Source organism: Syngnathus typhle, linkage group LG21 (genome assembly GCF_033458585.1).
Source record: "Syngnathus typhle isolate RoL2023-S1 ecotype Sweden linkage group LG21, RoL_Styp_1.0, whole genome shotgun sequence".
In the NCBI taxonomy this organism is placed as follows: Eukaryota; Metazoa; Chordata; class Actinopteri; order Syngnathiformes; family Syngnathidae; genus Syngnathus; species Syngnathus typhle.
The window spans coordinates 7,861,646-7,889,273 of NC_083758.1; the positions used below are offsets into that span (position 1 = coordinate 7,861,646).

The 27,628-nt window shown below is 53.1% G+C and overlaps 5 protein-coding genes across 7 annotated transcripts; 4 read left to right on the forward strand and 1 right to left on the reverse strand.

Annotated features, from left to right (window-relative positions):
- The first annotated feature begins 103 nt into the window (after positions 1-103).
- LOC133145354 (zinc finger protein 11-like) lies at positions 104-4,846 on the forward strand. The gene is made up of 8 exons (XM_061268772.1): positions 104-462; positions 1,125-1,327; positions 1,400-1,501; positions 1,576-1,671; positions 1,731-1,841; positions 1,913-2,036; positions 2,114-3,660; positions 3,756-4,846. Exons 1-8 carry the CDS (start codon positions 435-437, stop codon positions 4,752-4,754), a joined length of 3,210 nt encoding a protein of 1,069 aa, XP_061124756.1. The 5' UTR covers positions 104-434; the 3' UTR covers positions 4,755-4,846.
- Positions 4,847-5,001: 155 nt separating this feature from the next.
- On the forward strand, positions 5,002-13,990 carry igf1 (insulin-like growth factor 1). 3 transcript variants are annotated; one of them, XM_061268774.1, is made up of 7 exons: positions 5,002-5,208; positions 5,288-5,449; positions 7,540-7,609; positions 8,202-8,364; positions 12,465-12,721; positions 12,788-12,829; positions 13,190-13,990. In XM_061268774.1, the coding sequence occupies exons 3-7, from the start codon at positions 7,559-7,561 to the stop codon at positions 13,247-13,249; spliced, it is 573 nt and encodes a 190-aa protein (XP_061124758.1). In that variant the 5' UTR covers positions 5,002-5,208; positions 5,288-5,449; positions 7,540-7,558; the 3' UTR covers positions 13,250-13,990. The 3 variants fall into 3 exon arrangements, with proteins under 3 accessions (XP_061124758.1, XP_061124760.1, XP_061124759.1); XM_061268776.1 differs by lacking the exon at positions 7,540-7,609; XM_061268775.1 differs by lacking the exons at positions 5,002-5,208; positions 5,288-5,449; positions 7,540-7,609 and adding an exon at positions 7,620-7,697.
- Positions 13,991-16,492: 2,502 nt separating this feature from the next.
- pmch (pro-melanin-concentrating hormone) lies at positions 16,493-17,346 on the forward strand. Its single transcript, XM_061268659.1, has 3 exons — positions 16,493-16,719; positions 17,020-17,152; positions 17,245-17,346. Exons 1-3 carry the CDS (start codon positions 16,519-16,521, stop codon positions 17,295-17,297), a joined length of 387 nt encoding a protein of 128 aa, XP_061124643.1. The 5' UTR covers positions 16,493-16,518; the 3' UTR covers positions 17,298-17,346.
- Positions 17,347-17,348: 2 nt separating this feature from the next.
- Positions 17,349-20,457, reverse strand: parpbp (PARP1 binding protein). The gene is made up of 10 exons (XM_061268654.1): positions 20,345-20,457; positions 19,946-20,101; positions 19,576-19,806; positions 19,225-19,491; positions 19,011-19,165; positions 18,778-18,952; positions 18,524-18,705; positions 18,372-18,453; positions 17,834-17,981; positions 17,349-17,757 (listed from the first exon to the last, which is right to left on the reverse strand). The coding sequence occupies exons 2-10, from the start codon at positions 20,093-20,095 to the stop codon at positions 17,513-17,515; spliced, it is 1,635 nt and encodes a 544-aa protein (XP_061124638.1). The 5' UTR covers positions 20,096-20,101; positions 20,345-20,457; the 3' UTR covers positions 17,349-17,512.
- A 214-nt stretch (positions 20,458-20,671) lies between these two features.
- nup37 (nucleoporin 37) lies at positions 20,672-25,902 on the forward strand. Its single transcript, XM_061268657.1, has 10 exons — positions 20,672-20,750; positions 21,302-21,493; positions 21,553-21,674; positions 22,526-22,598; positions 22,674-22,768; positions 24,834-24,924; positions 24,996-25,177; positions 25,245-25,295; positions 25,560-25,653; positions 25,727-25,902. The coding sequence occupies exons 2-10, from the start codon at positions 21,314-21,316 to the stop codon at positions 25,838-25,840; spliced, it is 1,002 nt and encodes a 333-aa protein (XP_061124641.1). The 5' UTR covers positions 20,672-20,750; positions 21,302-21,313; the 3' UTR covers positions 25,841-25,902.
- Positions 25,903-27,628: the final 1,726 nt, after the last annotated feature.

The following is a 27,628-nucleotide window of genomic DNA, read 5'->3' on the forward strand; positions in this document are numbered from 1 at the left end:
GTATGATGTGCATAATATTTAAACGGGGCTTTGACTTTTTGATCTTTTTATTTTGCCGCCTAACCCTGCAGTACTCCAAATGGTCGGTAGTCGGCGGTGTTCGTTCACTTCACCAAGCAAAGAAGAATCGTGCCTCTTCCTTTTTCCCCCCCACTTAGCGAGGGAGAGAAAGTTTGCTCATGTCCGCATTGTGGAGCTTTTATTCCCTTGTAAACGCGAGAATATCAAACCAAATTCAACGTTATCATGATGGGAGACAAGTGACTGAAGACGAGAGAAGGACGACGACGCCTGCGCAGTCGGGAGAGAAAATCGAACCGCCTTTTCCTTCCCCGCCAACTGGCACCGCACCGTAGGGCCGGGCGGACGTCGTCTCACAATCGAACCCCGTAGTACTCTTTATTTCGGGCTTTTCCAAAGACCTCCCTAGCAACATGGAAGCGTTACATCGCGCCGAACACGGTAAACGGAACAGAAATGACAAATGTATCACTCCTAGCGAGTTGACTGTGTTTTCTTTTTTGCCTTGTGTGCGTCCGATTCGTAACATGGCGTAGCCCGCTGTGAGATGGCGCTGAGCTAACGTAGCCGCTTAGTTAGCTGGAAGAAGCTAAGCAACGGCTAGTTATGCTATGCTAAGTCATCATCATATTTTGAGATGTATTCGGAAGGTCAGATGGGCTGAATTTTAAATCCAGCGACCTCCACTGATGAGAAGGTTTACCAACTGACCGATGCTGTGTTTGTTGACTTGACCAGAAACTGGATTTTCTGCCATTACTTGCTTCAAAATTGCAAGGACAAAACTCGATTAAAGTCAAAACCCTGGGCACGCACTAGCGACGAGTGTTGTTGCACTAAAGCGGCAAATGGCGTCAGTTTCACCCCAAATGTTGACGTCCAAAAGTGACTTCTGTCGTTGTGTTTTAAAATTACCACGCAGTTTGTCTGTCCCTGAAGGCAGCGGCAGTTACCGCTTCCTGTTTATTTATTGTGACGTTGAAATGAATGTGTTTGAATTCAATTCAATTAGTGGGAAAATAATGAAGGGGGGGGGGGAAAGAATATTTCTTGATGATCTGACGGCTTTAGATGATTGTTTTGTTTGTTTGATGTGTGTCCAGATTCTCCTCTCCTGCTGCCCTCCCTGCGCCTCTTCATCCCGCCTCTGCGCCTGGTGTCGGCCGCCATGTGGCAGGTCGTGCAGCGCGGCGACGTGCGGGACTACGGCACGGTGGAGGAGTTTGTCGGCACGGTCACCGACATTTTACCCGAGCTGTTGAATCCCGACCAGAAGGCGCAGTTGCTGCTGGGTCTTCGGGCACGGGTAAGCTCGAGGAAAGCTGGAGTGAGCATCAGATAGGTAGCCGTGGGAAAAAAAATGTGTCCTTGGTTTCAGGTGGTTGTGGATTTGTGTCGGTCCGTGGAGAACCCAGAGAGGGAAACCGTCGAGGTGCATTTAGAACGAATCAAAGGCCTCATATCGACGTGGGCATCTCAGGTCGGCGTCTTCAATTCAGATCCAACGAGCTCATCTTTTATTGTCCACTCGAACCGCCCGTGTTTGTCTTCCAGCCGTGCTTTGCCGAGGTCCAGTTTGCCAAATCCAACTTTGTGGATCAGATCGAGCTACTGCTGAAAGACCCTGAAGAGCGGGACAAGTTCTTTCAGGTTTGCTGTCAAAAAGATCTTTTTGTGGCCTGATTTCCCAACAATCCGTCCTTTTCCAGGAGGCCTTTCCAACTGCCTTTGGGCCAGAATATGACAGCGCCCTGCAAGTGCTCATGTTGGACTTCCTCTCCAGGCTGGATAAGCTTCTGCCTGTCCCGGACCTCCAGCAGGTACCAGGACCACAGCCGAATGACGTGATGATATGATACGGTAGTGGGATGATTGTCTGTCTCCTCTCCAGACGGCCGCCATGTTGAGCAATGTCCCGGAGGCCCTGGACGAGTGCGTCCACTCTGTTCCCGACCCGCCTCACTTGAAGGCGGCGCTCTTGCACCACTCTGCGCTCGGACATTTCGATTTAACCGGTGAGGCTCCTCGGTCGAGACGATCCACTCGAGGAAAGTCGCCAGTTTTGGACGTTTGCGTTTGTTCTCCCGGCTAGACGACTCTCAGAGCATCCTGTCCTCCTTCGGGAACTGCATCCTGTCCTCGCTGTCCCTCCCGCAGCTGGAGAAGGTGGTCATCGACGCCGACCACGTCCAGGTGCGGGCGCCCGCCGAGCAGATGGCGGGATGCGTCACGGTGCAGGTGGAGGGCGAGACGGTCACGCTCTTGGACTACATCCACATTGAGGAGGCGCCTGGCTTGATGGAGCCCGGCCCTCAGGAGGATGAAGAAGAAGAAGACAAGGAGGGAGAGAAAGCGGACAACGACGACGCTTCGTTGAAGCCGGCGGCGTTCCAACCGCTCAAGCAGAGCAGGCGTCTGCAGCTGAAGAGGCAAGCGGCCCAGGCGGAGAAAGACGAAGAAGACGACGACGACAGATTGGCCAAGCATCAGAGGAAGAAGCACCCCAACAACAAGACGTGCCCCGTGTGCGGCAAGAGCTTCCTGCGCGCCGCCGCCATGAGGCGCCACCAGGAGACGCACTCGGAGAACCGCGAGCTCAAGTACAAGTGCGAGCGCTGCGACAAGCGCTTCCGCGACCAGTACGACATGAAGCGCCACAACATGCGCGTCCACGAGCGAGACGACGACGACGCCGCCGCAGAGGACGACGAGGCGGCGCCGGCCGAGCCCGAGTCTCCGGAGATGCCCGGCGATAAAAACTGCGCCCTCTGCGGCAAGTACATTGCGCGCAAGGTGGACATGGAGCGCCACATGACGTCGCACTCGGAAGACCGGCCGCACGAGTGCTCCTTTTGCGACAAGAGGTTCAAGACCCGCTACGTCCTCAAGCGACACCAGAAGGAGTTCTGCAAGAGTCAAGGACTCAAGGGTCACGAGGAGCAGAGCCCGGATCGGCGGCCGGCCACGTCCGCCGAGGGCAAAGTCTGCCCCATCTGCAGCCGCACGCTGCCGTGCAGCGCCGACATGGACAAGCACCTGCGCTCGCACACGGAGGAGCGCCCTTTTGTCTGCGTGGGCTGCGACAAGGGCTTCAAGTACCGCGACACGCTCAAGAAGCACCAGATCATCCACGGCCACGAGGGCGTCCGCGAGGAGGCCAGCAAAAGCACCGAGGAGATCCTGGCCCAGGCCGAGAAGAACCCGGAGAGCGCCGGCGACGCCCCCGAGGCGCCGCCGCCGGCCCGCGGCAAAGCCTGCCCGGTGTGCGCCGGCTCCTTCGACAACATCAAGACGCTGAACCGCCACATCCAGAGCCACACGCAGGAGCGGCCCTTCCACTGCGTGCACTGCAAGAGGCGCTTCAAGCACCTGCACGGCCTCAAGCGCCACCAGATCTACGCCGTCTGCCACAAGAAGACGGCCCGCTGCCCCTGGAAGAAGGAGGCCAAGGCCGGGCCCAGCCACGGCGGCGACGGCCAGCAGCTCCAGATCCCCGTCTGGTGCTCCAACTGCGGCAAGCACTTTGAGGTCCTGTCGGCGCTCAAGGAGCACCAGGAGAAGGTGTGCAAGGCGGACCTGCGCGATGTCATGACCTGCGGCGCCTGCGGCAAGGAGTTCAAGAGCCTCACCATGCTCAAGGTACCATCTGCGCACGTTGACTTTCGGCACCTGCTCGCAAGATACCGATCGATGGGCCGATCGATTGAAACGGTTGGCGTCTGTTGTGACGACAGGTGCACCAGAGGATCCACGACCCGCTGTACTGCAAGGAGTGCGGCAAGATCCTGGGCAGCCAGGCGGCCTTCGAGCGCCACCTGCTGATGCACCGGCCCATGGCGTGCAGCATGTGCGACAAGAGCTTCACGCTGATGCGCCGCCTGCGCGAGCACTACGAGAAGCAGCACGCCTTCAGCGGGCCCTACCCGTGCTCGCAGTGCGACAAGAGCTTCTCGCAGCTCTCCTACCTGGCTGTCCACCAGCGCATCCACAAGGGCGAGTTCCCCTTCGCCTGCGACTCGTGCCCCGCCCGCTTCCGCTCCTCCAACTGCCTGACGGTGCACCAGCGCAAGCACACGGGCGAGCGGCCCTTCCTGTGCTGGCAGTGCGGCAAGTGCTACCGCTCGGCCTCGGAGCTCACCGTGCACATGGGCACCCACTCGGAGGCGCGGCCGTGGGCCTGCGCCCAGTGCCCGGCCGCCTACCGCACCAAGCAGCAGCTGGGCAACCACGTGGCGCAGGTGCACGTGGGCGTGCGCTACCCCTGCGCCAGCTGCGGCAAGCAGTTCATGAAGGAGACCTCGCTCAAGCGCCACGAGCTCATCCACACGGGCGAGCGGCCCTACCAGTGCACCGTGTGCGGCAAGACCTTCCTCACCGCCAACGAGCTGCGGCTGCACACCCGCTACCACACGGGCGAGCGGCCGTACAAGTGCGACGTGTGCGGCAAGGCCTTCATCCAGTCGGGCTACCTCAAGTCGCACGTGCGCATCCACACGGGCGAGAAGCCCTTCGAGTGCGACGTGTGCGGCAAGGCTTTCCGCATGTCCTACCACATGAAGAAGCACCGGCGCACGCACGCCGCCAAGGCGGCCAAGACGGCCAAGGTCAAGACCTACGCTTGCGACCGCTGCGACCTGGCCTTCCTGCACAAGAAGGCGCTGTGGGAGCACGCCGCCGCGCACCCCGTCAAGGTGGAGCAAACCTTCGCCCAAGTCACGATCCAGTTCCAGTGACCTAAGACGCCGCCGCCGCCGTCCGTCCTTGCCTATTAAATCTCGTTTTCAAGCTGTCATGTTTTAAATAAACAAACGCCGGATGTACGCTACTCTACTCGTGTTTAGGGTTTTTTGGGCCGGTTCGGAATTCTCTCTTAAGGTAAGGAACATACATTCCATCTTTGAAATGAAAAACTGTTTGTCGGAAGGTTGCTGCCAAATGTTTCTGTAGTTGGGTTTTGCATTAGCGGTTGGTAAGAATGAAAAATAAGTTGTAAATTGTACTTCTTACAAAGTCCGTCCTCAACTAATTGGATCTAAAAAGTGACTTTGTACACAATGAAACTGAAGCGTGTTGTGTGCGTTTCATGTCGTTACCAACTTTGGCCAATAGGTGTCAGCAGAGTAACGCAAATCATCACCGGGCAGCCGACCGCCAGGCGTTGTCGCCCCCTACTGGAGTCCCGCCACGGTACAAGATGCACACTCCTGCAAATGATGCTCGGGCTCGTCCTTTTGTCCTCATGTCAATCTTTCTCGGTGTCTTCCAGCTCGACCTGACCACAATGACACTTTTCAAATGGCGCCTTCCGATGTGTCGTCTGCAGAAGCGACAATGACTCCGCCGAGCCTCTCGCTGTCCAGACCCAAGCTCTGCTCTTTTATGCCGGCCTGTAATTGCTTCAGCGTGCGGCTTCCCTGCACACCGCGAGGTATCGCAATACACACACACACGGGCCTCATATATGTGTGTGTGCGCCGATAAATATTCCATAGCCTTGTGAAGCTCACAAAATGTTCACCCGCCAAAACGACACGTGAGCTCATGTACGCGCATTCTACACCGCTTGCACTTTTTGCCCTTTTCATCTCACAATATTGATTTATGGCCCAAGGCAGGGATATTTGCATAAAAGTGGATTTAAATGAGTACACAGTGTTTTCCCCCCATAAAAAAAAATAATAGCCTCATACATCAAAGCACACCATTTACCTTTGATTATTCTAGAAAGACTTTGTGTGATTTATGGCCTCATCCACCGCTTTCATTGTGTCATGTCAATAACTCTGCCATAGCAACATTGGACAAGCCAGCTTTTATTTGCATGCAGTTTTACAATTCCAACAGCTGGCCAAAAAGCGACATTTACGAGCAGGATTTCTGCGGTAAAAGAATAAACGCTGAGCTTCCCCCCCCCCCCCCCCCCCCCCCCCCGTGTCGTGACGCACTATGTCACACGTCCGACAAGTGCGCTGCAGAATTGCTTTTGATTGTCAGCAGGCGCGCTGGAAACTTTGAAATCCTCCCGTGTGGATGGAGAGCGCATTGGAATTATTCGTGCACGCTTCTCAATTTTAGCGAGTGCAAATTGAACAAACGTTTCAGTCTTGGAATTTCTCCCTTTTTTGGGACAAGATTTCAGAGTCGGAAGCGTCACAGTTAATCTGGAGAGCGGAGGATTAATGGCTTTCTTAATCAAGCATCCTCATGTGACCCTGCTTGCCCGCACGGACATGCTAACTGGCACTTTGCATCGTGGCACTCAATAGATCCACTCGAAATAATCCAGCGAAAAATAAATCAAGAACGATCCGCTGCAGTTGCTTTAGAGCTTTTTGACCCACAGAACATTGTGATGCTTTGACATTTCTTCTGGGACCCCAAAAAGTTTGTGACCAGCCTTTCGGGGTCTTTACCGACAGTAAAACCTATAGGTTGGTATCACCAAAAAAAAAAAAAAAATGCTTTAAATAAACGTGAGTTGAGTTTGAAGCAGTGCAATGCCGCCATCAACTGGCGGCTGTTCGTCATTACAATTGACGTCTGAATTGAACCCACTTCAAAACATACATGACAAATGTGTTAAAAAAGAAAAAAAGAAATGAACCCATCGACCCAAAGTAATCCACACCGTCCACACCGTGCCAAAAGTCCAAACCCAACGCGCCACTTGCCACCACCAACAGGGTCATACTGTGATCCCAAATCAGCTTTCGGCGTCGTCATCATCATCTTCGTCATGGCGCTCCTGCGCATGCGCTTTGACCCACTTCCCCTTAGCGTGTCTTGGCTTCCCTGGTGGCCGATGCAAGCCGGGAGGGCCGCATGCACGCTCGGCTGTCCTGCTTTGAGATTGGCTCTCGTCGTGCCAGCGCTCCCTCCCTCCCTCTTAAGCCCTCCGTGCACTGTCATTACTCAGTGGCGCCCCCTAACACCCCCCCCCCCTCTTCCTTGCAACATGTGTCAAGTTGCAAGGTGAAACCGACCTATCATGTGCATATTGCAAAAAAAAAAAAAAACAACTGCGAGTTTTTTTTTTTCGATTCCTTTTCTAAGAAGGAGAGAAGAAAAAAAAACTGAGCGAGAGAAAAAAAAGAATGACGTGATTTGAGCGCGTGCCCAAAAATCCTTAATGAATAACTTCGGCGGAGGAGCGCGAGCTGGGTTGAAGGCTGGCCCAGCTGTCTTCTCCTGCTCCCTCCATGCGCATGTCTTTGCAGTGTATGCAATGTTAGTAGATAAATGTGAGGGATTTTCTGGCTAAATCCGTCTCCTGTTCGCTAAATCTCACTTCTCTCCAAAACGAGCGTGCGCAATGGAACAAAAGTGGCAACGTTGAGATGTGACATTGGCCCCCGGCCGGCACGCGCATCTCGTCCGTCCGCTTTTTCTGCCCCGTTCGTTCTTCTTCCTCCTCCTCCTCCTCCTCCTCTTTTCCCGTCTTTTCTCTGCTTTTTTTAATGACTTGAAACAAGTTGATTCCTCGCCTCTTTCTTTTTTTTTTTTTTTTTTTTTTTAAAGGTTGCGGAGACCCGCGGGGATGTCCTGCGCTCTTTCCTCCCCCTGTTGGCATTTATGGGACGTCCTCAAGGTAACTTGTACCTGCTCCGCGCGCGCACACTTTTCATGTTCTTTTCATGATGTGCTTTTATTTCCAGCACATGCCATGCGCGCCCGCCGTAAGTTTATTCCCTCGCATGCAACCTTCGCCTTCATTTCTGTCCGCCGTCTTTTTGATCCTTTTCGCGTTTTTCTTTTCTTCGCCTAAATTGCACGCATGGCTTTATCGGTCCTTTCTTTCCCCTCCACGGATGGACGTGATGATTGTTGCCGATTGCGAGCACTCTGGAGGTGTTTATGACGTTTTATAGCACTCGCGGGGCCGCTTTTTTCCCCTCCTCGGGGTGATGCGCATCCGTCAGTGCTCGCAGCGGTGCTTGTGCGTAATTTCGCCAGACATTTTTTTGGGCTGCACATTCAAGCCGGCTTTTTTGTTTTGTTTTTTGGGGGTGACGTGTTTTAAACTCTTGAAGTGTTTCTCCGGTTCAATATTGGTTGGATGGATTTTTTGCAATTTGTTTTTGCGGACGTGAAAGTGTGGCTCTCATGCAAGCGAGCGGATTGCGGGAATGCGTGCGCTGTTCGCGCCTTTGACTTTCTCTCTCTCTGTTGATCTCCGGCAGAGTGCGATGTGCTGCTGGATGTCCCGTAGCCACACCCTCTCACTACTGCTGTGCGTCCTCAGCCTGACTCCGGCGGCTTCAGGGGCGCGGCCAGAGACGCTGTGCGGGGCGGAGCTGGTCGACACGCTGCAGTTCGTGTGCGGAGAGAGGGGCTTTTATTTCAGTAAGTGCAGCCCGCATGCATGCGCGCGCACGCTGCCTTCTTATTTTTTATTCATGACTGAGCTCATCAATAAAAAAGCAGCCGCCTTGACATTCACATCCTTTTCCGGGAGATGCTGGTCCCGTCCCGTTTTCTCACACCTGCAATGGACAATCGTGCAAATAATTGCATTAGGCCGCTATAGCTCGTTTTATTTTTTTTAATTTTTTTTTAAGTGAGTGCATACCCACAAATATTCTGATCATGTCGAGTTGAATCGGTGTGACCTTCTTCCACCTCCAGGACCTCGGCTCCAAAGTTTCCAACCTCCGCTTTTAAATGGAATTCTTTTGAGTTCAGATCATGCCTATTCAAAAATGATGTATACCGTATTTTCCGCCCTATAAGGCGCACCTAAAAACCTAAAATCTTCTCAAAAACCAACAGTGCGCCTTATAGTCCGGTGCGCCTTATATATGGACCAAATACCTAGATTTAAACTGGCACAAAGCATTGTGTCATGAAATAAATCATACGTGGCCCGCTGAAGACTATGAATCAAAAAGACTATGGATCATTATTTTATGATTATAAAGTAATTTGTTCTGTCTGAAGTTGAAATAAAAAAGATAAAATGGAGAATGATTTGATTTGGATTAAAAATCTGACATGATGCATTCATGGTGCGCCTTATAGTCCGGTGCGCCTTATATAAGGATAAAGTTTTAAATTGGGCCATTCATTGAAGGTGCGCCTTATAGTCCGGTGCGCCTTATAGGCCGGAAAATACGGTATTTCAATATTTGATGATATGATGCCAGATATTGAATTGATTGAGCGAAACGTGCGCGCCTGTCTTTAGCGGCCAACGCTAAGCAAGGCGGAGAGACGTGCGAACCGAGCAAACCGCGAGTGAGGCTTCAAGCCAGCAGAAGAAAGATGATGGCGGGTGTCAAGTGGCAGCTTTGGCCATCAGGGAAAGTCTTTAAGGCGGAGTCAGGGGGGTCGGAACTTCATGTTTTCCACCCGAGAAGGGGAAAAGAAAACCAGAAGTTAAATCTCCCCTTGTTCCATTACGCTTGCTTCCTTCCCTACAGTGAAACATGACATTGCCGTTCTTGTTTCTCCAACGTGTCCCCCCCCCCCTCGAAAAAAAAAACCCTTGCCAACCCCTTCTCGCTTATAATCGATGGAACGGCGTGCCGCTTTGACATCCATTAGCGAGGCTTTGGTCTGGTCCCAAAGCTGCGAGAGATTTTTTCCACACAACGTTTGGCAGCTGCCAATTCCAGAAAGACATTTGGGGAGGGGGGAGGGGGGGTGGGGGGTGATCCCTTGCAGCATCTCAAGTGCTTTTCTACTTTTGCCCACTAATTGCTTGCTTTAACCTGAATGATGAAGGATTAGGCCATGAGAGACGGACGGTGGTGCCGGTTCCACATCTCCACCTTGTCATGTGTGCTTCAACTCGAGTCCACTGCTCTCCAATGGCGTCAGAGTGCACCTTGCTCCTCGCTTGGCGCCACGCGTCCTTCCCAGCAGGCGGCTGCCAGGCACTTTGGATCTGGCCGCAGAGGCTCGGTCGGCTGCTGGAGGGGCACCAAGCTTCCGAGCGCCAGCGAGCTCTGCCCGTCCAAAACCTTGCTGGCAGCGCTGGGGCGCCAGATTTCCACCAGTCGCACTTGGCTTTTTCTCTCTTCGTCATTGCCGCTCCGGTCCAACATACCATGTTCTTGTCCGTCTTTAGGACGTGGCCGCTGGTTACGTCACCAAATGTTGGCTAGCCAGCGCTTCTCCTCGCAAAGTGTCGTCTTGACGTGGACGCCTTGAACGGCGGCCAAGTGATCTCGCGGCTCCTCAAGGCGGCTCCTCCTGCTGGCCTGGCTCCACGATCTGGAGAATCCATTTGGGCGGCGTCCAGTTCAGGACCTCCCCTCCCCTCCCCGACCGAGTGTTCCCATCCGCCGTGCTTGTGTTGGCCCGCTGACATTGCTCGCGACCACCGCCGCCGCCGGCCTCGCCGGTCCACCTTCCGCGTGTCACTTAGCCTTCAGGACGAGGAGGCGCTTTCTGCCCTGACGGGATTACTAAATACTTAGCTGGGTGGAAACAAACTGCGGTAGCGCAAGAATCCACATCCGTAGTCACTTTTTCCAATTATTGCTCTGACCTAGAAATCCCGAGTCGGCGCGTGTGCAGAGCTTCTGCCGCCGGACCGGCATCTCGGCTTTTTCCGCCTCGGCCGGAGTCGAAACTCTGGAGTGAGCGCGGGAAAAAAAAAAAAAGCGAAAACTTCCCGAATTGTTTCGGGACGCAGCCACACAGGAAATTGGTCTCGCTCCATTTCACTCCCGATGGAGAATGAGTAAATAGCACGTCACATGCGTGCGCGCAAGCGGCGAGGCCTTGGCCCTCAGCGGCGCTTGCGGATTAGGGGGGATTACGGGATGAGCCAGCGGCCTGCCCGCCGCAAACCTGAATGCGCGGCCCAGCGCAAAGAAAGACCTCCCGTGTCCTCGGCATCTCAAAGACGTCGGCGGGGGGTCCAAAACATCGGCGAGACCTCATTAGTTTGATGCCGTCACACACGCGGGCGGGGGCTTCTCTGCAAAGACGTGAGCTCCAGCGGGAGATTCTCTTGAATTTCTTTCACGACCTTTTGGAGCAATGGCCGCCCCATGTTTCCCATTTTCAGTTCCAATTTTGTGTAAGACGGCCCGGCCCGGCCTCGGAGCCAGCTCACCTTTTCCCAATCAACCGGGGCGTCTTAAAGTTTTTACACCTAAGATTGGATTTGAACACCGCTCCAAAACGAGCTGCTCCCATCGGCCGTAAAGCCTCCACGGCGCCGGCCAGCTCCGACAATCTTTGGGTTTTGAGGAACAGCGTGAGCGCACTGTAAAAGTCAAGGACCTCGGCGTGCCCTTCTGGAATGATGGCGGAAGGAGAATCCAAGCCGTTGATGCTTCCCAGAGCTGCCGCGAGCGTTGGCTCGGGGCGGAGCCGCCGCTACCGTTTGCCGGGCCGGGCCGAGTCGAGTATTCCCGACAGATGGACTTTGAGAGTAAATCACTTGTTGGGGGAAAAAAAAGAAAGAAAAAAAAAAAGTCGGCAGCCGGCCGACGTTGAAGGGGAAAAAGTGTCAATCCGGATCTGGAGACCTCGACGGCGAGTCGGAAAAAAGAACTGGCTGTCGTCGTGCGGCCTTCTGCCTCAACCGATAGCGCGGGCAGATCGGGGAAAAAAACAAAAACTCTTGTTTGCGCGGGATTACGGGCATTATCCGCAGAAGCGTATCGAGCTTTAAGACCTGATTATTATCATCGGCATGATTTTTTTTTCCCCCCTCAACCTGCCCGTGCTGATTATCTTCCGAGCGATGCCATCTGATTTGTTAATCCGGATGGGGGGGGGGGGGGGGGTCTTAGTTAATTTGCTTTTCCTTGAAAGTCCCGACGGCTCCTTCCATAATCTCGCAGTTTGTGCTATCAAGGTGTTTTGGCTTTGCCTGCCGCCGGGCTAAATAATGCAGCCACGCGTCGTATTTTTAGCTCGGGCGACCCGTCGTCACCTCCGCTAGCGCCGTCGCTGGTCTTCTTTGGCTCCGGAACGCGGCCCCGGCAGAACCTAATGGACTTTGTCAGCGCCGGTGAGACTGAGAGCCAAGAGCTATTAAGTGTGAGAGGGAAAGGCATTTCCTCCTTGTAAACGCCATGTTAAATTATGATTCTTTCATTTGCTAACGAGGAAAAGGCCATCAGGTCCTCGAGCCAGCGGGGAAATAGCAAATGGGCCGGGGCTTCCAAAAGCCATTCCACCTGTGGCCCGAACAAAAAATGGTCGGCTAAAAGTTGAAGTGCACTGTTGACGCTTTTGTCACGGAAGCCGCAAGCGCGAGCGGTCGTGAAATAGCTCGCAAATTTACGACGCGGGCGACGCGCAGACCGTTAAACGCGCGAGGCGGGTCCATTTACGCCGACACGTGGACCGCGTAAGGATCCTCAAATATGACGGAATTTTCTTTTGGAACGTATGCAGCTGCACAGACGATTAAATATGGGAGGACATTGAATGCTTGCTGGAGCCACCCACGCAGACAAATGAACTTTGCCTTTCGCCAGGCAAGCCGACGGGCTACGGCCCCAACGCCCGGCGCTCGCGGGGCATCGTGGACGAGTGCTGCTTCCAGAGTTGCGAGCTGCGGCGGCTGGAGATGTACTGCGCGCCCGCCAAGACCGGCAAGGCCGCCCGCTCGGTGCGGGCCCAGCGCCACACGGACGCGCCGCGGGCCGCCAAGGCCGGCGGCGCCGGACACAAGGCCGACAAGAGCTCGGAGCGACGGGCGCCCGCCCAGACGGATAAGACCAAAAACAAGAAGGTGAGCAGAGAATGCGGCGAGTCGGGGAGCCGCCCGTCCATTAATGGTGTCTCCTTCTTCCCGCAGAGACCGTTACCCGCCGCCGGACACGCTCACTCAGCCTTTAAGGTACGCGGGCGGCGTTTTCTTTTGGCGCTCACGCGATGCCTCCAAAGGGGCCGGGTGTGCCACGCGTGTGCGTGCGTGCGCTTCTTTTTCTCCGAAAAACATGAGCTGGCGAAGGAACTAAGTGGTTTTCGTGGTCGGGCGAGTGGCACTCCCGCGCCGCTCTGCCACTGCGCATTACGCGTTCCGCATGCCGGCGTATCGAGCGACACGACACGCGAGGGGAAAAAAAACATCTCTCAGATTACGAAACTGCCACCTTGGATGTTCCCCCCCCCCCTTCCAAAGTGCGCCATTGTCGTCGGATTGAAGGAGCCATTTTGTTTCGTTAAGTGTGTTTCTCCCCCCCCCCCCCCCTCGCAGGAAGCGCATCCCAAAAACTCAAGTCGAGGTCACGCCGCAGGCCGAAACTACCGAATGTAGGCGAGGGGGAGAAGGCCTCGCCCGACCTGACCCGGTCCACCCCGAACCACGTGACAAAAGGATGGAGAGGCCAGGCCAGGCCAGGCATTTTTTCATTGTTTTCCACACTGCAGCGCTCCAAATCGTGCAAACGCGAGCTAAAATATGCTAACTTAGCTGCTAGCAGACAAGTCAAAAGAACCATTTCAAATCTTTCCGCCGTTTTGCCCCTTTTTTGTTTGTTTCATTCTGAACCAAACCCTAAAGACCAAAGTTGGGTATTTCTTTTATTATTATTTTTTAAATCAGGACTTTTGGGTCCCGTCTTTAAACCAAACCCTGACAACTGACCGATGGAGCAATTCTCAAACTTTTTGGGTCCAGGACAAAATACTTTGAGGCCAAAGCGCCATAAACCACCATGACAAAAATGTTGCAAGAGCAAAATCAGATGTATTGATGATGATATTAAAAATCCGTTCGCAATCTGTAAAAAGAAGCAAAAAGGTGTAGAAGAAACAATGACATTTTAAGAATCGAGAAGAGATTATAGATTATATTCTTACAAGAATAAAGTCGTATTTTTCCAAGATGAAGTCTAAAAAATCCAACTTTATTCTCGTCATATTCAACTTTTTATTCTGGTAAAGACTCATTTATTTAAAAAAAAAAAAAAAAATAGGATTATATTTTTGACCAAAACTTTGTTGTGGGGAAAAATAGAACTTTTTTTCTGTAATGATGATCTTTGTTCGGGGGGGGGGGGGGGGGGGAGACAAAACTACTAAGGCGGAACTAATTAAGCATCTTTTAGTGCAAATGATTTTGTCCGGGCACCTTCGTTTGAGAACCGCTGCATTCGGGAAAATTGACGGCCACGCTGCACTCGCGCGACCCCCCCCCCCCTCCCCCCTTCTTGATGTTTCCAAACATAAATAAACACAACTGTATGGAATGCAGGAGCCCAAAGTGAATTATTCTCCTTTTACGGTGCTCGTCACAAATGAGTCGCTTCTGGACTCAAAGTGCATTTGGGCGGGTGCAAGCAGACGGCAAAAAAAAAAAATAAAAGGCCAAATTGGATTCCTGTCAACCGTCCGGTCGGGCCTGAAAGTGAGCAGAAAAGGGGGGGCGGCGGCGTTCAAGGCCGAAATTTGCGAGCAATTTGCGACGCACACGCACTACCACGCACACACCGAGTCATCGTTTTCATGCTCATCGCTCCGCCTGCGTATAATCCTAAACACGTATGTTATAATCTATGCATTACTATTTCCTATACGAGCAAGTGTCCACTGTATCATGGTGCTACTTTGTGAGCGACGGGTGGGCGCTTCTCTTTTGCACAACCTAGCGGCCGCCCGCGGAATTGTCTTTGTTTATTTGAGCGCTTTGCGGCGAAAACCTGCCACTTCCAAAGAGCAGACGGTGCCGCAAATGTCATTTTTTTTCTACTGTTTTTAAATTATTTCTTCCACGCTCCAGAGCCGGAATGCCAAAACATGAACCAATTCCTCCACAAATAAAAAAAAGTACTGTGAAGTGAAACGACATCCCGCTAATGCTACGCTACGAAGGTTGAACCTAATCGAGGTTGTGTATTCCAAGCGAGGCTACGTAACATTTGGACGTTATTCAACACGAAAAAAGGCGCCTAGCGTGAAACGGCTAACCTGAACCGAAAGAGCTAACCGGATCCCATTGCTAGCTAGCGATGACGACGTGTGTTGAATGAACGCGGCGGTTACGTAGTCTCCCTTAAAGTTGAGTTTCACATGTCGGTCATCGGAACTTTTCTGTCATCGGAACTTTTGAAGCACTTTCGGTCGTACAAGCCAAAGACTTTTTTTTTTTTGAACTTCGAAATTGACCCCTCATGTTGACAAAGGTCATCGCTAATTGTCTAAGCCCCGACGACGACGACAAAGACAAGGCCGCGTAATAGTCGCGGCGCACGGTTGCCTTCTGTAGTAAAAAAGAAAAAACGACAAAAGTGACAAAATTGTTCACCATTCCTGCTGAATAAACCACTTGTCAACATCACAGCGAGTGTACGGAGCCTTTTTGGGATTGGGGCGAGCGCTGCGCGCGGCGGGCCGCTTTGTAGCTAGCAAACGACAACGGGCGCCACTTTGCTAGCCGCCTTTTTATTCCCTTTTGGGCTCGGCGATAGCTCGATGGTTATCGATCGCAAACGTATCGCGTGACTGTATCGCTAAGGAAGGTAGGAGAGAGTCGAAAGGCAAGACGGACAGAGAAAGCAGGCAGAAAGGAAGGAAGAAACACGGAAAGGCGGAGAAGAAAAATAGAGTGGCGAGGCGTGGCAGCGCCCGCTGGTTGGAGCTGCCGAGTCAGCGCTTTTTTTTGGGGGGGGGGGGATGCTCGGAATGCACAACCCCCACCTCCTAAATAAAAAAAAACCTTGAAGAGCTGGCCGGCGGACAAGCTGGCACGTCCGCCGCGCCCCCCCAACTTGTTCTTTCTCTCTCGCTGCCATCCTGGATGTTATTTCATCCTGGGAATCGATGAGGTGCACCCGCCGACCCGCAGCATAGCGAGGCCTTGTTCAACAAATCCCAAACGCTCCCCGAGATGCTCCGGCGTTTGGTTCGGTCGGCAGTGGAAATTCACTGAGGCTCCCCGCCGCCGGCTCAGCTGTGAGCTCCGAGAAGCCGTGATGTCAGATCCTTGTTTTCTTTGGAGGGCTCCTCATCAGCTGCATTGTTTCCAGGAAAGCGCGGAGGCTCTTCTCGGGGGCAACCCACAAGAAACCGCAACACTTACCGGGCCCGCGGCCTTCTCCTCTCTCGCTCTCTCTCTCTCTCTCTCTCTCTCGTGTGAAGGAAGAAAAAGAAGATGAAGACTGGCGCTGATGAGGTGTTGCTGATGTCACACTCCCGAGGTTTGCTGTGATTGATGAAAACATGAACAAATGAGCTTTTCTAGGAAGCTTTGGAGGACCGCAGCGGATGCCGACTCGGGGGGGAATCTTACTTATGAATATGGCTGGAGCTTTAGCTCAGAGCGGGCCGCGTCGTCGGTGGCCGCCCGCCCGCCTGGCGCGCCATTCACAGTTTTGCGCTCCGTAATGAAGCCGCCGCCACCTTTGACCTGTTCCCGACCCCTATTACCCAAAGAGACAAAACGACTCCATTCAGTCGGCCTTTAAAAGAAGTATGACATTTGCGAGCGACCCTGCGGCGTCATCTCCTCACGAGCCGTGACGCTCTCGGGCCGTCGGCCTATAAAACGCCGGAGCGCAGGCCAGGTGGGCGCACCCGAGCGGCAACATGTCCTCCGTTCACCGCGTGCTTTTGGCTCTGCTGCTCCTCTCCAACCTGAGCCGGCGAGCCGTCACCGCTGCTACCGACGATGAACTGAGTCCGCTGATGGGGGACGATAGCGTCGCCGCCGCCACCGCCGCCCTCGGGACCAACTTGATGTGGGACGTCGCGGATGAAGACGGAGGCCCCAAAGTGCTTCTGCTGGCGGTGAGCCTCACTAAACCAATTTTACTGGGCGGACAAAATAAGACTATTGACATTTTCCAATGAAATGAATAATAATTCAATGAAAATAATAAAAATCAATTCAATTAATAATGATAATCCAGTTAAAATCATATTAAAATAAATTGCATTGATGTTTTCAAATGAAATGAATAATTCAATGAAAATAATAAAAATCAATTCAATTAATAATGATAATCCAATTAAAATCATATTAAAATAAATTGCAATTTAAATTCATCTTCAATGAAATGAACAAGACTAGTGTATATTTGCAAGCAGGACAAGAGGCGGAGAGGATTGCATTTTCGAGGTCTCCCCCGGCGACTTCCAGCCATGGACGAGCCCCGCTGGAGCCGAAATGCGGCGGCGGCAGAGAGACTCGAGCGCAGGGACAACGAAAACGACATTGACAGTGAGTAGCCTCTGTGAAGCTTCCACGTGCTCTGCTGAGCCTCATTTTGCGTGTGTGTGTGTGTGTGTGTGTGTGTTTTGTCCCCCGCACAGTGTTGCGCTGCATGATCGGACGAGTGTACCGACCCTGCTGGGGAGCGTCGTGAGCGCCGGCCGGTGTCTTCGGCAGAAAGACCGACCACAAGTGTGTAGAACAAAATAAAAGTTTATTTCAAATCAACTCCTATTTACAGCGTGGTTTCATCCTTTCAAAATAAGGCTCGTGGGATCGATTTTTCCCGCACAATAAAGAAACACAAGCGTCTCCAAAATGGCCTCTTAAGCAGTAAGTGACCAAAAAATAAATTCTCTCTGTGGGTCGTCACTGGTGGTTGGAAACTCTGAAGAAGCTGGTGAGCGTGGCCTGTCCCGTGATCATCTTGGTCTTCTTGGTGCTTTTCAGCGGCTGCTTCTTCTTCTTCTCCGGAGCTTGGTTCTCCGTGCCCGCATCAGCCCGCCTCCTCTTCTTTGTCGTCTTTCCAACTGCGCTGTCTGAAGCCGCAGCTCGGACCGGGTCGGAGTTCGCGCTCCTGGGAGCCAAGGCGGCGATGGTCTCGGAAGGTTTAGCTTGACAAAACACGGGCTCGGTAAATAGGCGGGAGAGGCGGCCGTCGTCGCGAATGAAAAATGGAAGCCGTTTTACCTGAGGTCGCAGGTCGGCTTTTGGGTGCCGGGTGCGCGCAGGTGGGCGCTTGGCTGGAGCTCGGGAAGAGCAGAACACGATTGAGGGCCGCTTCTTCGTCCTCCTGGTAGGTGCAAGCAAACTGGGATCGGATTGCTCGGGGTCCCATCTAGAAGACGGAGTTCAAATCAAAACTCCTTCCAGCTGCAACAATATGCTTCCACTACACGGCTCACACCATTTTTTTTTTTTTTTTGGGGTGGCCGAGGGGTTAAGCAGATTCCAGCCCCTCTGTGTTGCCATGTCAACTAAACTGCAGAAAGGACTAGCGGGCATGCTAATTAGCAAGTCAGGGGAAGGAAGCCACGGGATGCCGCGTCTTAACGGGGGACCTTGAAGCCCCTCAAATCCCCTCCCTCCCTCCCTCCCTTTCTCGCTCTCTGGTGCCGGTGGACGGCAGGAAGCCCAAAGGCAGCTGTGCAAACGCTCAGCTGGGACAAGCAAAGCAAAGCTAAACAAGCGTGGGGAGAAATGACAGGATGTGAAGACATTATATGACCTTGGCTTTGAGCGGGGCCAGGCGGCTCCGGGCTCGCTTCTTCAGGGGCTCTGGGGAAGATCCGGTGGACACCTCAGGGGACCTGAGTGGGGGGGGGGGGGGACAATCTTAGGTGATCCATTCCACTTTTGGTGCCGCCGTGGTTGACAAACCTGAACAAGGCGAGAACGGAGGTGGCTTCGGTCCCGTTGAGTACGGGCTGGTCCTCGGACAGCAAGTCGGCCTTGTTAGAGCAAGGCGGCGTCACGGCTTCTTGGTCCAGCAGAGCCAGCAGAACCTTCACCGTATCTCGGCCGCCGTAAGCCGTGGCGCGGTTCACGGCGTACGCCTTCGGCTGCGGGGAGAGCCCGAGAGCCGGAAAAGAATAAGGCCAGAGTTCTATGAAAAGGGGGGACGGGGAGTTTACCCTGGCAGGGCTGATCCCGCTCCCGACTGCGTCATCTTTCTGGATTCGGTGCAGTTTGCAGATTTCCTCCTTCAGCTGGCTTGCCGTCTCCTCTGCGGCGGAGCGGATGTCTCTGGAATCACAAGCCTTCGCCAGAACCCCGCGGATGGCGCACACCAGCTTTGACCCGCACGTGCTGGAAAGAGACAAAAATTAGATTCAAGTCAAGACCCAAGTGAAGCAATATTTGGTACCTGGGGTCAGGTGTCTCCCCCAGGATGTCCTGCAGGTGGTCCATGAAGTGGACAAAGGCAGACAGGCCCTTGATGTGCTTCCTGAGCGGGTCAGAGGGCGCCGGGGCGTAGCCCTTGCCACCCAGCTGGACGGTCCTCACGAACGACGTCAACGCCTGGGAGCAGAAGCGTCACATTGAGTGACATTGGCTTCAAAATGACGAAAAATACTCACCAAGAAGAGCGACAAGTCGCTCCGGCGCGCCGCACGCTTAACTTCGGTGAACGTCTGTGGTCCCAGCGCCCGGTCGGGGACGTCCAGAGTCAGCGCCGTGGCCAGGTCGTCCTTGGCGTTGACCAGCAAGCTCAGGTAGGAGCAGAATACTCTTCTCACTGCAGATTTCACACGCCGGCCGCATGCCGGGCTGCCAGCCGACGGTGTTGACGGGACGGGAGCGTCCGGGACATCCGAGCTGCCTGATAGGAACTCGTATAGCTCGACCTTTGGGGGGGGGGTAAGGTCAGATATCAGCGATGATGCGTCACAATCACATCAGAGCAGCTGCCGGTGTTTTTGTCTACTCACAGGACTGACCAGCTCCTCGGGGTCCTGGAGCCCTTGGCACATGGCCAGCACGTGGACCAGATCCACAGCGTTGGAGCGCTTCAGGAAGGCCTCGTACGCCTCCGGGATGACGTCACCGCTTTGGCGCCGCGCCGCCTGGCCGTCCGGGGGGCGCAGGTCGAGTTTGTCCACCAGCAAGCGCTTCCACGCCAGCAGGACGTCGCTGAGGGCCACTCGGAACTCGCCGCCTTCCTGTCGCCGGGAGAAAAGACAGCTGCTCTTCGTCAGCGTTCGGTGGCGCCGCCGGAACGGCGTGAGGTGCGAATGTGCCGACGGGCAGCTCGAGGCGTGGCGTCAACGCCAGGATGCAGACCTCTGGGAACTAACTCACCTGCTTGTTGACTTGGGCCATGACCAGCTGCAGCACCATCAGCATGGCGTCGGCCCCGTACACGGTGGTTCTCTCGGATTCCAGCGAGCGATGGCTCTCTCGCCTAAAGAGTCTCATCATCTGCTTCAGACGCTCTCCTACAGCTTTCATTGTAGACTGAAACGAGGCACGTAGCTTGTTTTATGTTACACATGTGAGCAGTCACTGTTTTAGAGTCCATTAATAACCACAACACTTAACTTGAAACAGCTAAATAGCATGCTAGTTAGTTCTTAGTGGACTCGCCACTAACTTAAAGCACATTACATAGTCATTACGAACAAAGTACAGGATATATATACACATTTAAGTAAATATTCGTGTATAAATAATACAAATTGTTGCTAATTTGCAACTAACCTGCAATTTTGTTGTTCAAATCAACCTCCAAAACACCTACGACGTCCAACAAAACAAGACAAGAAAACAGCTGATTTTAAATTTTAAACTATTTATGACGTCTCTGCCGACGAGCCAATCAGCTTGCAGTCGACTATAACATCTTTTTGTTTCTCGCGTTTAATATAACATGTGAATAACACAACGTTAAAGCTCAAAACGTGTTAAATCTTATTCGTGTTCGATATAAATACAAATAGGATGCTTGAAATATGCACTCCGGCGTTTTTAAATCGTATGTCACAAAATTGTTTCCCCCCGAGTTTAGTCGACAATGGTCTAGTCTGAGAAGAACCCGGAAGCGCCCGGCAGCATCCTCCAAACCGCGCTCCATTTGACTCCACTGGAACTGATTGTAAACACAAAGGTGACTTAAAACGACTTATTTTCTCTGCTATTTGTTTGTGGTTGATGGTCATTATGTTTCAGTAAATATTGTGTCAAAAAGTAGATTATAAAACTTTTGGACTAAGCGTTAAAGCGGCTGCTAGCCGCGTGTTTTGGCACGTGCTTTACAAAGTTCATTTTCACTCCTGAACAATAGAATTAAAATGTCATTTGAAATGATTCTTTTGCCCCAGAAGCGCACCGAGAGTTGGTTGTTAGGTCATTTGTCAATGAGCCGGTGTCTCGTTTTAAAATGTTTCGTCTAATTCTGGTTTGCTAATGAATGAAGTTGTCAATGTCCATGAAAATATTGACAGTGGTGACAAAATGGCGGATGTTGTTCCAAAAATGGCGTTAAAAGACATGTTTCATCGGTCATGTATTTCTGGGGGCACACACAGGACCACAGTGGTTCGCGTGTCTGCCTCGCATTGGTGGAGGTTTGGGTTTGAATCTTTTGGACAGAAATTTCATTCATTTCAATTTTGGGACTGTACAAAATAGTCATAGTTTTTTTTAAATTTCTTCCAGTGATATTCCGGGATGAGCGTTGCCAGGCCGCTTGGCGCTGGGGACGACGCCAGCCGAGGCCCCAGCTACACGGTGCCGTGTGATGGCTACGTCGACGTGGTGGAATTCAGCCCCTTCGCCTCGGGCACGCCCGCCTCCCTGCTGGCTTATGGCTGCAACCAGTGCGTGGTGGTGGGCACCTGCCTCTTCCAGGTGAGCCATTGGCACACAAGTCTGCGTCCATCCACCCTCATCACGAAATATGACCTCAGGAGGAAGACATGAGCGTGGAGGGGGTGGAGTTCAATGTTCTCCGTGCTTTCCATCACGATTCACGAGTGGACGCGCTGGCTTGGAGCCCGGAGTCCCGCCTGGACCGGATTCCCACAATCAGGTTTCTCTTGGCTCAAAATGTTCCCACTTTGATATTTACTTGACAAAACATGGACTAACGTCATGAGATGAAATGAAAATCACGTTTATTTGACTGCGACGGACACAAAGGAAGACGACTTTCAATATTGGTCGTGCTTCGCAGATATTCCGCGAAATCCCAATTACGTAAGCCTTCGTACAGCCTGTCCAGGTTCTGATTATTCATTCATAATTCCGTCCAGCACAAGCAACAGCTGTGTTGAAGTAGCCGCCGCTCGCTGCCAAGTCGCCGCTAACGACGCAATCGTTCGACAGCGCCGCTTCCGCTTAATTGACCTGGCCCGCTGGGCGGCGGCGTTGCGTAACGCCACCGTGACGTGCGCTCGGGTTCCACGGGCGCACGGAAGCTGCCGGGAAACGGAGGGGCCGGCCACATCGCTTCCTTTCATTTATCAACAAGGAGATTCTTTTTGATATCCCGACGGGGAAATTGTATTTTGCGTTTTTTTTGTATATTGGAAAAATTGAGAGGTGTTGAGTCCTTTCCAACATTTGGCCGCTCTTGATTTGAGCACGTCCATCACTTTCCTCGAATAACATGTGAATGTGCGGCCCGCGCTAATGTCATCTCGTCTGATTCGCCACGTCACCTCGTGCCAAGTCCCGCACCGCGTTTTCCCCGTCAGGAGCCATTCGCTGTAATCGTGTGAAGAATGACCGAGGAGAGAATCTTTCTTGTCTCTCCGCGTGTTTACATTAGCGCGCAATTACGATCTCCCTTCTCCAACTTTCTACCACACACGCACGTACGCACGTTTTGGTGGGACGTGGCGGGTCATGTTTTCAAAAGCGGCTCTCTTGTCTTTGCAGAATTTGCACGGCCGGCCCCGACAGAAAACTCCGTTTGTTGACGTCGGTCCTTCAGGATCAACACGAGGTCAAGGTACGGCGGTGGCGAAGGGGGGAGGGGGTGAACATAAACAAAGAAAAAAATGGAGAAAATGTTTTTTTTTGTTAGGTGATGGAGGGCCACAGCAGCTACATTAACCATTTGGTCTTCGAGCCCAGCGAAGGGAAACAAATCGCTTCCGTCAGCGATGACCACACTTGCAGGTTCCAGCCTTCTCTTTCTTTCTTCTTTTCTTCTTTCCGCTGCGGATGTTACAGTACGTGCGTGTGTGTGTGTGAGTGTGTGGGGGGGCTTCTGGTTTGGAGTTCTGTTCTCCTTCTTCTTCTGTTACGGGTTCAGAAAGTCCCGGCCGTGTTTCCACAGTGAAACGTGACGCTAAGCACAACACGCTCGGCTGCGACCGTGCGTAAGCGCCGAGCTGTTTTGCGAGCTAATTGCTTTAATATGGAAATCCAATTAGACGCTTTTTTTTCGCTCTCTTCGAGGAGAAGACGAGGAGGAGGAGGGGGGGGGTCATTAACTTCCCCCTCTCCAAAAAAAAGAGCGAAAGAGTGCGAGGAGTAGCAAGGGTCACCTCCGGGACACGCCCCCGGAGAGGGCCCCATGACGGGCTTTCTTGGGCTTGTCAGCGGCTTTTTAGCTGCTTGTTTTGCTGCTAATGTTTCCATCCACTCGCCGGCGGAGAGGAAAAACCACAAAGCAGCGCAAGACGCTCGCTCGCTGGCTCAGGGGAAAGGATCAAGCGCCAGCCAATGCGCCCCCTAGAGAGCAAAAGGGCGAACGGCATGCTCCTGCCGGGCTCGGGTTGACTGGGTTCACTGCGAACAGCTGACAGGCACCTGCCGCCGATGTCGCACGGGGAACTTTTAAGTCCCTTTGTTTTGCATTTCAAGCAAAGAAAATGTGCATGTGAGTTGCCGTCTTTTTTTTTTTTTATTATTGACTCGATTTAGCGTTCCGGCCCAACGGGGTCACTGATGGTCAAATCAAGTTCAGATGTGCATTTTGGTGAACATTCCACCAAGAGCGAGGACTGCCGTCGTTCATCGTGCAGGTTCTCAAGGCTGCGTCGTCCATTTCCATGTTTTCTTGCTCCGACCTCAGATGTCCTTTGGAGCATCCCGAGCGATGCGGTGATCAGGAGGTCAGCCGTGTCATGTGTCTTTTTTTCCTTTTTTTTTTTGGGCTGCTCATGTTTGTCCGCGGAGCCCCGTTTGAAGGGTAGCGCGGTGGACCGCACTTTGGCGCCGATCGAGTAGCGTGCAATAGAGCTTCGGCTTGGCCGGCGCTCTTCGAAAATAAGGTCGAGTCATTGTTTTGCTCCTGTGGTCTGGTCTGCTGTGTGTGTGTGTGTGTGTGTGTGTGGCGGGGGGGGGGGGCGTCAGATGTCAGCTGGGAGCATTCTTCCCGGGGGGTGAAAATGTAGAGCGGCCTGTCTGTGAAATGGGCCATATCTGCACAGGGACTGAGTAGAGCGTGGTGACCTCATCCGCCAATTCCCGTCTCTGCAAGTTCCCTTCTGCCCTCCCCTCCACCTCTCCTCATTCCGAGGTGGTTAACCAGAGATCCACGTCTCTCAGAACCGCAGCTCTCCTCCCCGGCCAAGTCCTTCGTGACGTCCGTTTGCGTGCGTATGTCATAGCTGTCTTTGCGATCACCCCAAAAAAAAAAAAGAAAACAGCTCGCCTGCCTGCCTGCCTAAGAAAGTGATTGTCATTTTCCTACTGTAAAAGTAGCTTGTTCTGCAGTAAAGCCATCAAATCCACACCGGGGCGCCACGTCCAAATCGCCGCAGCGCTTCCAAGTGTCGTCAGCGCTGTAAAATGGAAGTGCCCGTATCCAGAGCGAACGATTTTGGCAGGCATGTCCAACAATTTTTTTTTTCCCCCCCCACTCAGGGCCACAAAGAGAAAACCGAGAGAAGGGGGGCCTCCCACAATGTGAAACATGCTCAAAGCAATTCCAGTCGCTGCTCTTGTTTTAAGTTGGACTCACTGAAAGTTGTTCATATTCAAGTGTATTGCCAATACCGTAATTTTCGGACTATGAGTCGCGTTTTTTTTTCATAGTTTGGGTGGGGGGGGCGACTTATACTCAGGAGCGACTTATATACATATATATGTTGTTTTTTTTCACTTTTTTGGGCATTTTATGGCTGGTGCGACTTATACTCCGGTGCGACTTATAGTCCGAAAATTACGGTATTTGGCATTTTGACGCAAATGGCCTTTTTACGGGCTTGACTGATTGATGACATTTGGTCCGCAGGGTGTGGGACCTGGACGGAAACCAAAGCGGCCTTTTCCGCCTGCGCTCTCCCGGCATCAGCGTGTGCTGGCACCCGCAGGAAGTCTTCAAGGTAGACGCCGCCGGTCCTGACCTTTTGCGCACGCCCCAGCTGAAGCGCGTCTCGCCGCCGACCTCCCTCAGCTGATGGTGGCCGAGAAGAAGGGCACCGTTCGCTTCTACGACCTGCTGAGTCAGCAGGCCATCCTGTCGCTGGACTGCGGCCAGTCGCCGCTCAGCGCCGCCGACTGGTGCCTGGCCAACACCGTCAAGGTGGGCGCGGTGGCGGGCAGCGACTGGCTCATCTGGGACATCACCCGCTCCAGGTAGCGCCCGCGTGACCCGCGACAGGCGCATCGCCCACGACACCTAAGCGGCATTTGTTTTGGGCAGCTACCCCCAGGAACGAAGGCCGGCGCACAGGCAGAAAGCCCAGCAGTTCAAGTAAGACACCTTTGCTGCCAAAAGATGTCAAAGAGGTTCTTTCCGCCGGTTTCTCTTTTTTCAAATCGCCGCGGCCCGGCCTCACTTCACGCGTAGTACAAGAACATAAATAAATGGGGCAACAGCATGAAAATCTATTTTGAATTTGGGACTCGAGAGCCATTTGACGCCTCGGCAGGTAAACGTGCCGCCTCCCTTCAAACTTTGTCGTGGCGAGGGGGATGAGTTGCGCTCAGGGGCAAAGTGTGGCTCTTCCGCCGGCAGGTGGTCACGGGCCCAAGAGAACCTTTTCGCCACCACCGGATGTCCCGGCAAGGTCAACAGCCAGCTGCTCATCCACCATCTGGGCCACCCGCAGGTCAGCCAAGTTTGAACACGTTGTGATTTTTTTTTCTTCTTCTTAACTTCCTCCTCTTTGCCGTCGATCCCAGCCGGTGGCGGTGGGCTCGGTGACGGTGGGCTCGGGCCTCAGCTGGCACCGCACGCTCCCGCTGTGCGTGATCGGCGCCGACCGCAAACTTTGCTTCTGGATGACGGAGATGTAAGCACGTGCTCTCTTCTTTGATGTTGTTCTTGAAATGGGTTCAGTAAAATATTTTTCTGAGTAGATGTGGCGTGTGCGTGGAATTCTGTGGACGTGTTGTGTTCGCTGCCCCCCCCCCCCCCCCTCCCCTTTCCTGACCCTCATGTCAGCCTCACCTCATCTGTCTTTCCCGTGAGCACCGATGTGGCAACTCCTCGGCCAAAGCGGCGCAATTCACACAGCAGAATTTTCTCACGGACGAGATTTTACGACTTGGGCACATTTCTCCCCCGAAGTGCGCGGCGCTCTTCAAACTTCCTATATCTGCTCCACTTTTCCATCCCGCCGTGTCGTAACTCATCCCGATATAGCCCTCGCTCTCGGCCAGTCAGGTGCTTGGCGGAATACGGTCCCGCTGAGCCGCGGCGCGGTCGTGCAGGCCTTCGTTGGCACGTAAGTCAGCCCGCCCGGTTTCGGCCTGTCATGTCGTGCCAGCGGAGGCGCGGTTCAAAGGCGAAGGCGGAGCGGCGTTGGCACGGCCGCCCGTCCATCCATCTATCTTTCCCAGCATTCCCCACCCAATGACACCACGCATATTTGCCTGATCTCTTAAGCGTGTAACCACGGCAGATAGGCTCAACCACACATTAGCAATCAATCACTCCGTCCACGGCAATCAATCATAAGCCTCACGTCCGCCGCCGCCAAGTGTGTTGTTTTATTTCCGCCGCCGCCGGGAAATTGACGACGCTGTCATTTTTTTTCGGTGAACTGAGCGTGGCGCAGACGCAAACTTGTGAGGTCTCAATTCGGGGAAATGTTCTTCTTCCTTCTCTCTTTAGATTTCAACTAAAAGACATTTGATTTTTTGAGTAGCTTGCAGATTTCCAATATGGATCAACATGAAGCATTCTTGACCCGCTTCCTGAAAGAAAATTTGTTTGCATGACTGCGAAATGTAAAAAATGTTTGAGATTTCTCCACACAGTATAGATGATCTGCTCGCTCGGTTCACTGCCTCCCACGGAATCATCTGGCCGATCTAATTAGCCTCCAGCAACGCCGCCGGGCCTCTGGAGACCTTCAGAAGCAGTGCGTCAAGCTCGTATGTTTCTTGGCCGCGGCGGTTTGAAACCGCCGGCCGCAGAGCGTAACGCGCTACCGCTCTGCGCGTACGTCCTTGTCCAGTGCGGTCGCCGCGAGCTTTGCCGGAGCAGCGGCTGCACACGAGCCAGACGGCCAGAACTGTCTGTGCGTACTCTGATTGTTTTCCAAATGCTATCAAACTTCCCTTTGCACGCTGAGATACTTTTTTTTTTTCTCCTCCCCTGAAATATGAGTCGGGAGTTTCGCGAGCTTCGCCCGGGGCTGCCGCGAGGACGCCATCTCAAGGCCGACGAGAGGAGCAACAAGGATGGAAGTAAGTTTTGACCTTGCAAAAATCGGACGTTCTACTAATTGCTGCGGTTCTTCTTCTTCTTCTTTTTTTCTGCTTTAAAACTTAAAAGCTCAAGATGAGCGGCGGAGCTAATGAGCAACATCATACGCGGGCGGGGAGATTAAAGTTCTTTGAGGCGGGTGTTTGCTCTAATCTCGTGAGTGTTTTCCCACGATGAAGAAAGTCCGGTCCGGAAAGCAAATGTCGTCTTTGTTGCAGTCGTCGGCGCTCCCCGGGCTGCGATCGATTCACGTACGACCTTGCTCAAGTGTCGATATCCGAGTCCTTGCTTTCGTGCCGTCAGTCAGGCTCAGCTCGGCGTTTGTCCTCTCGGTGAACTTGGGCGAAGAGGATTTGTTAAGTATAAACCTC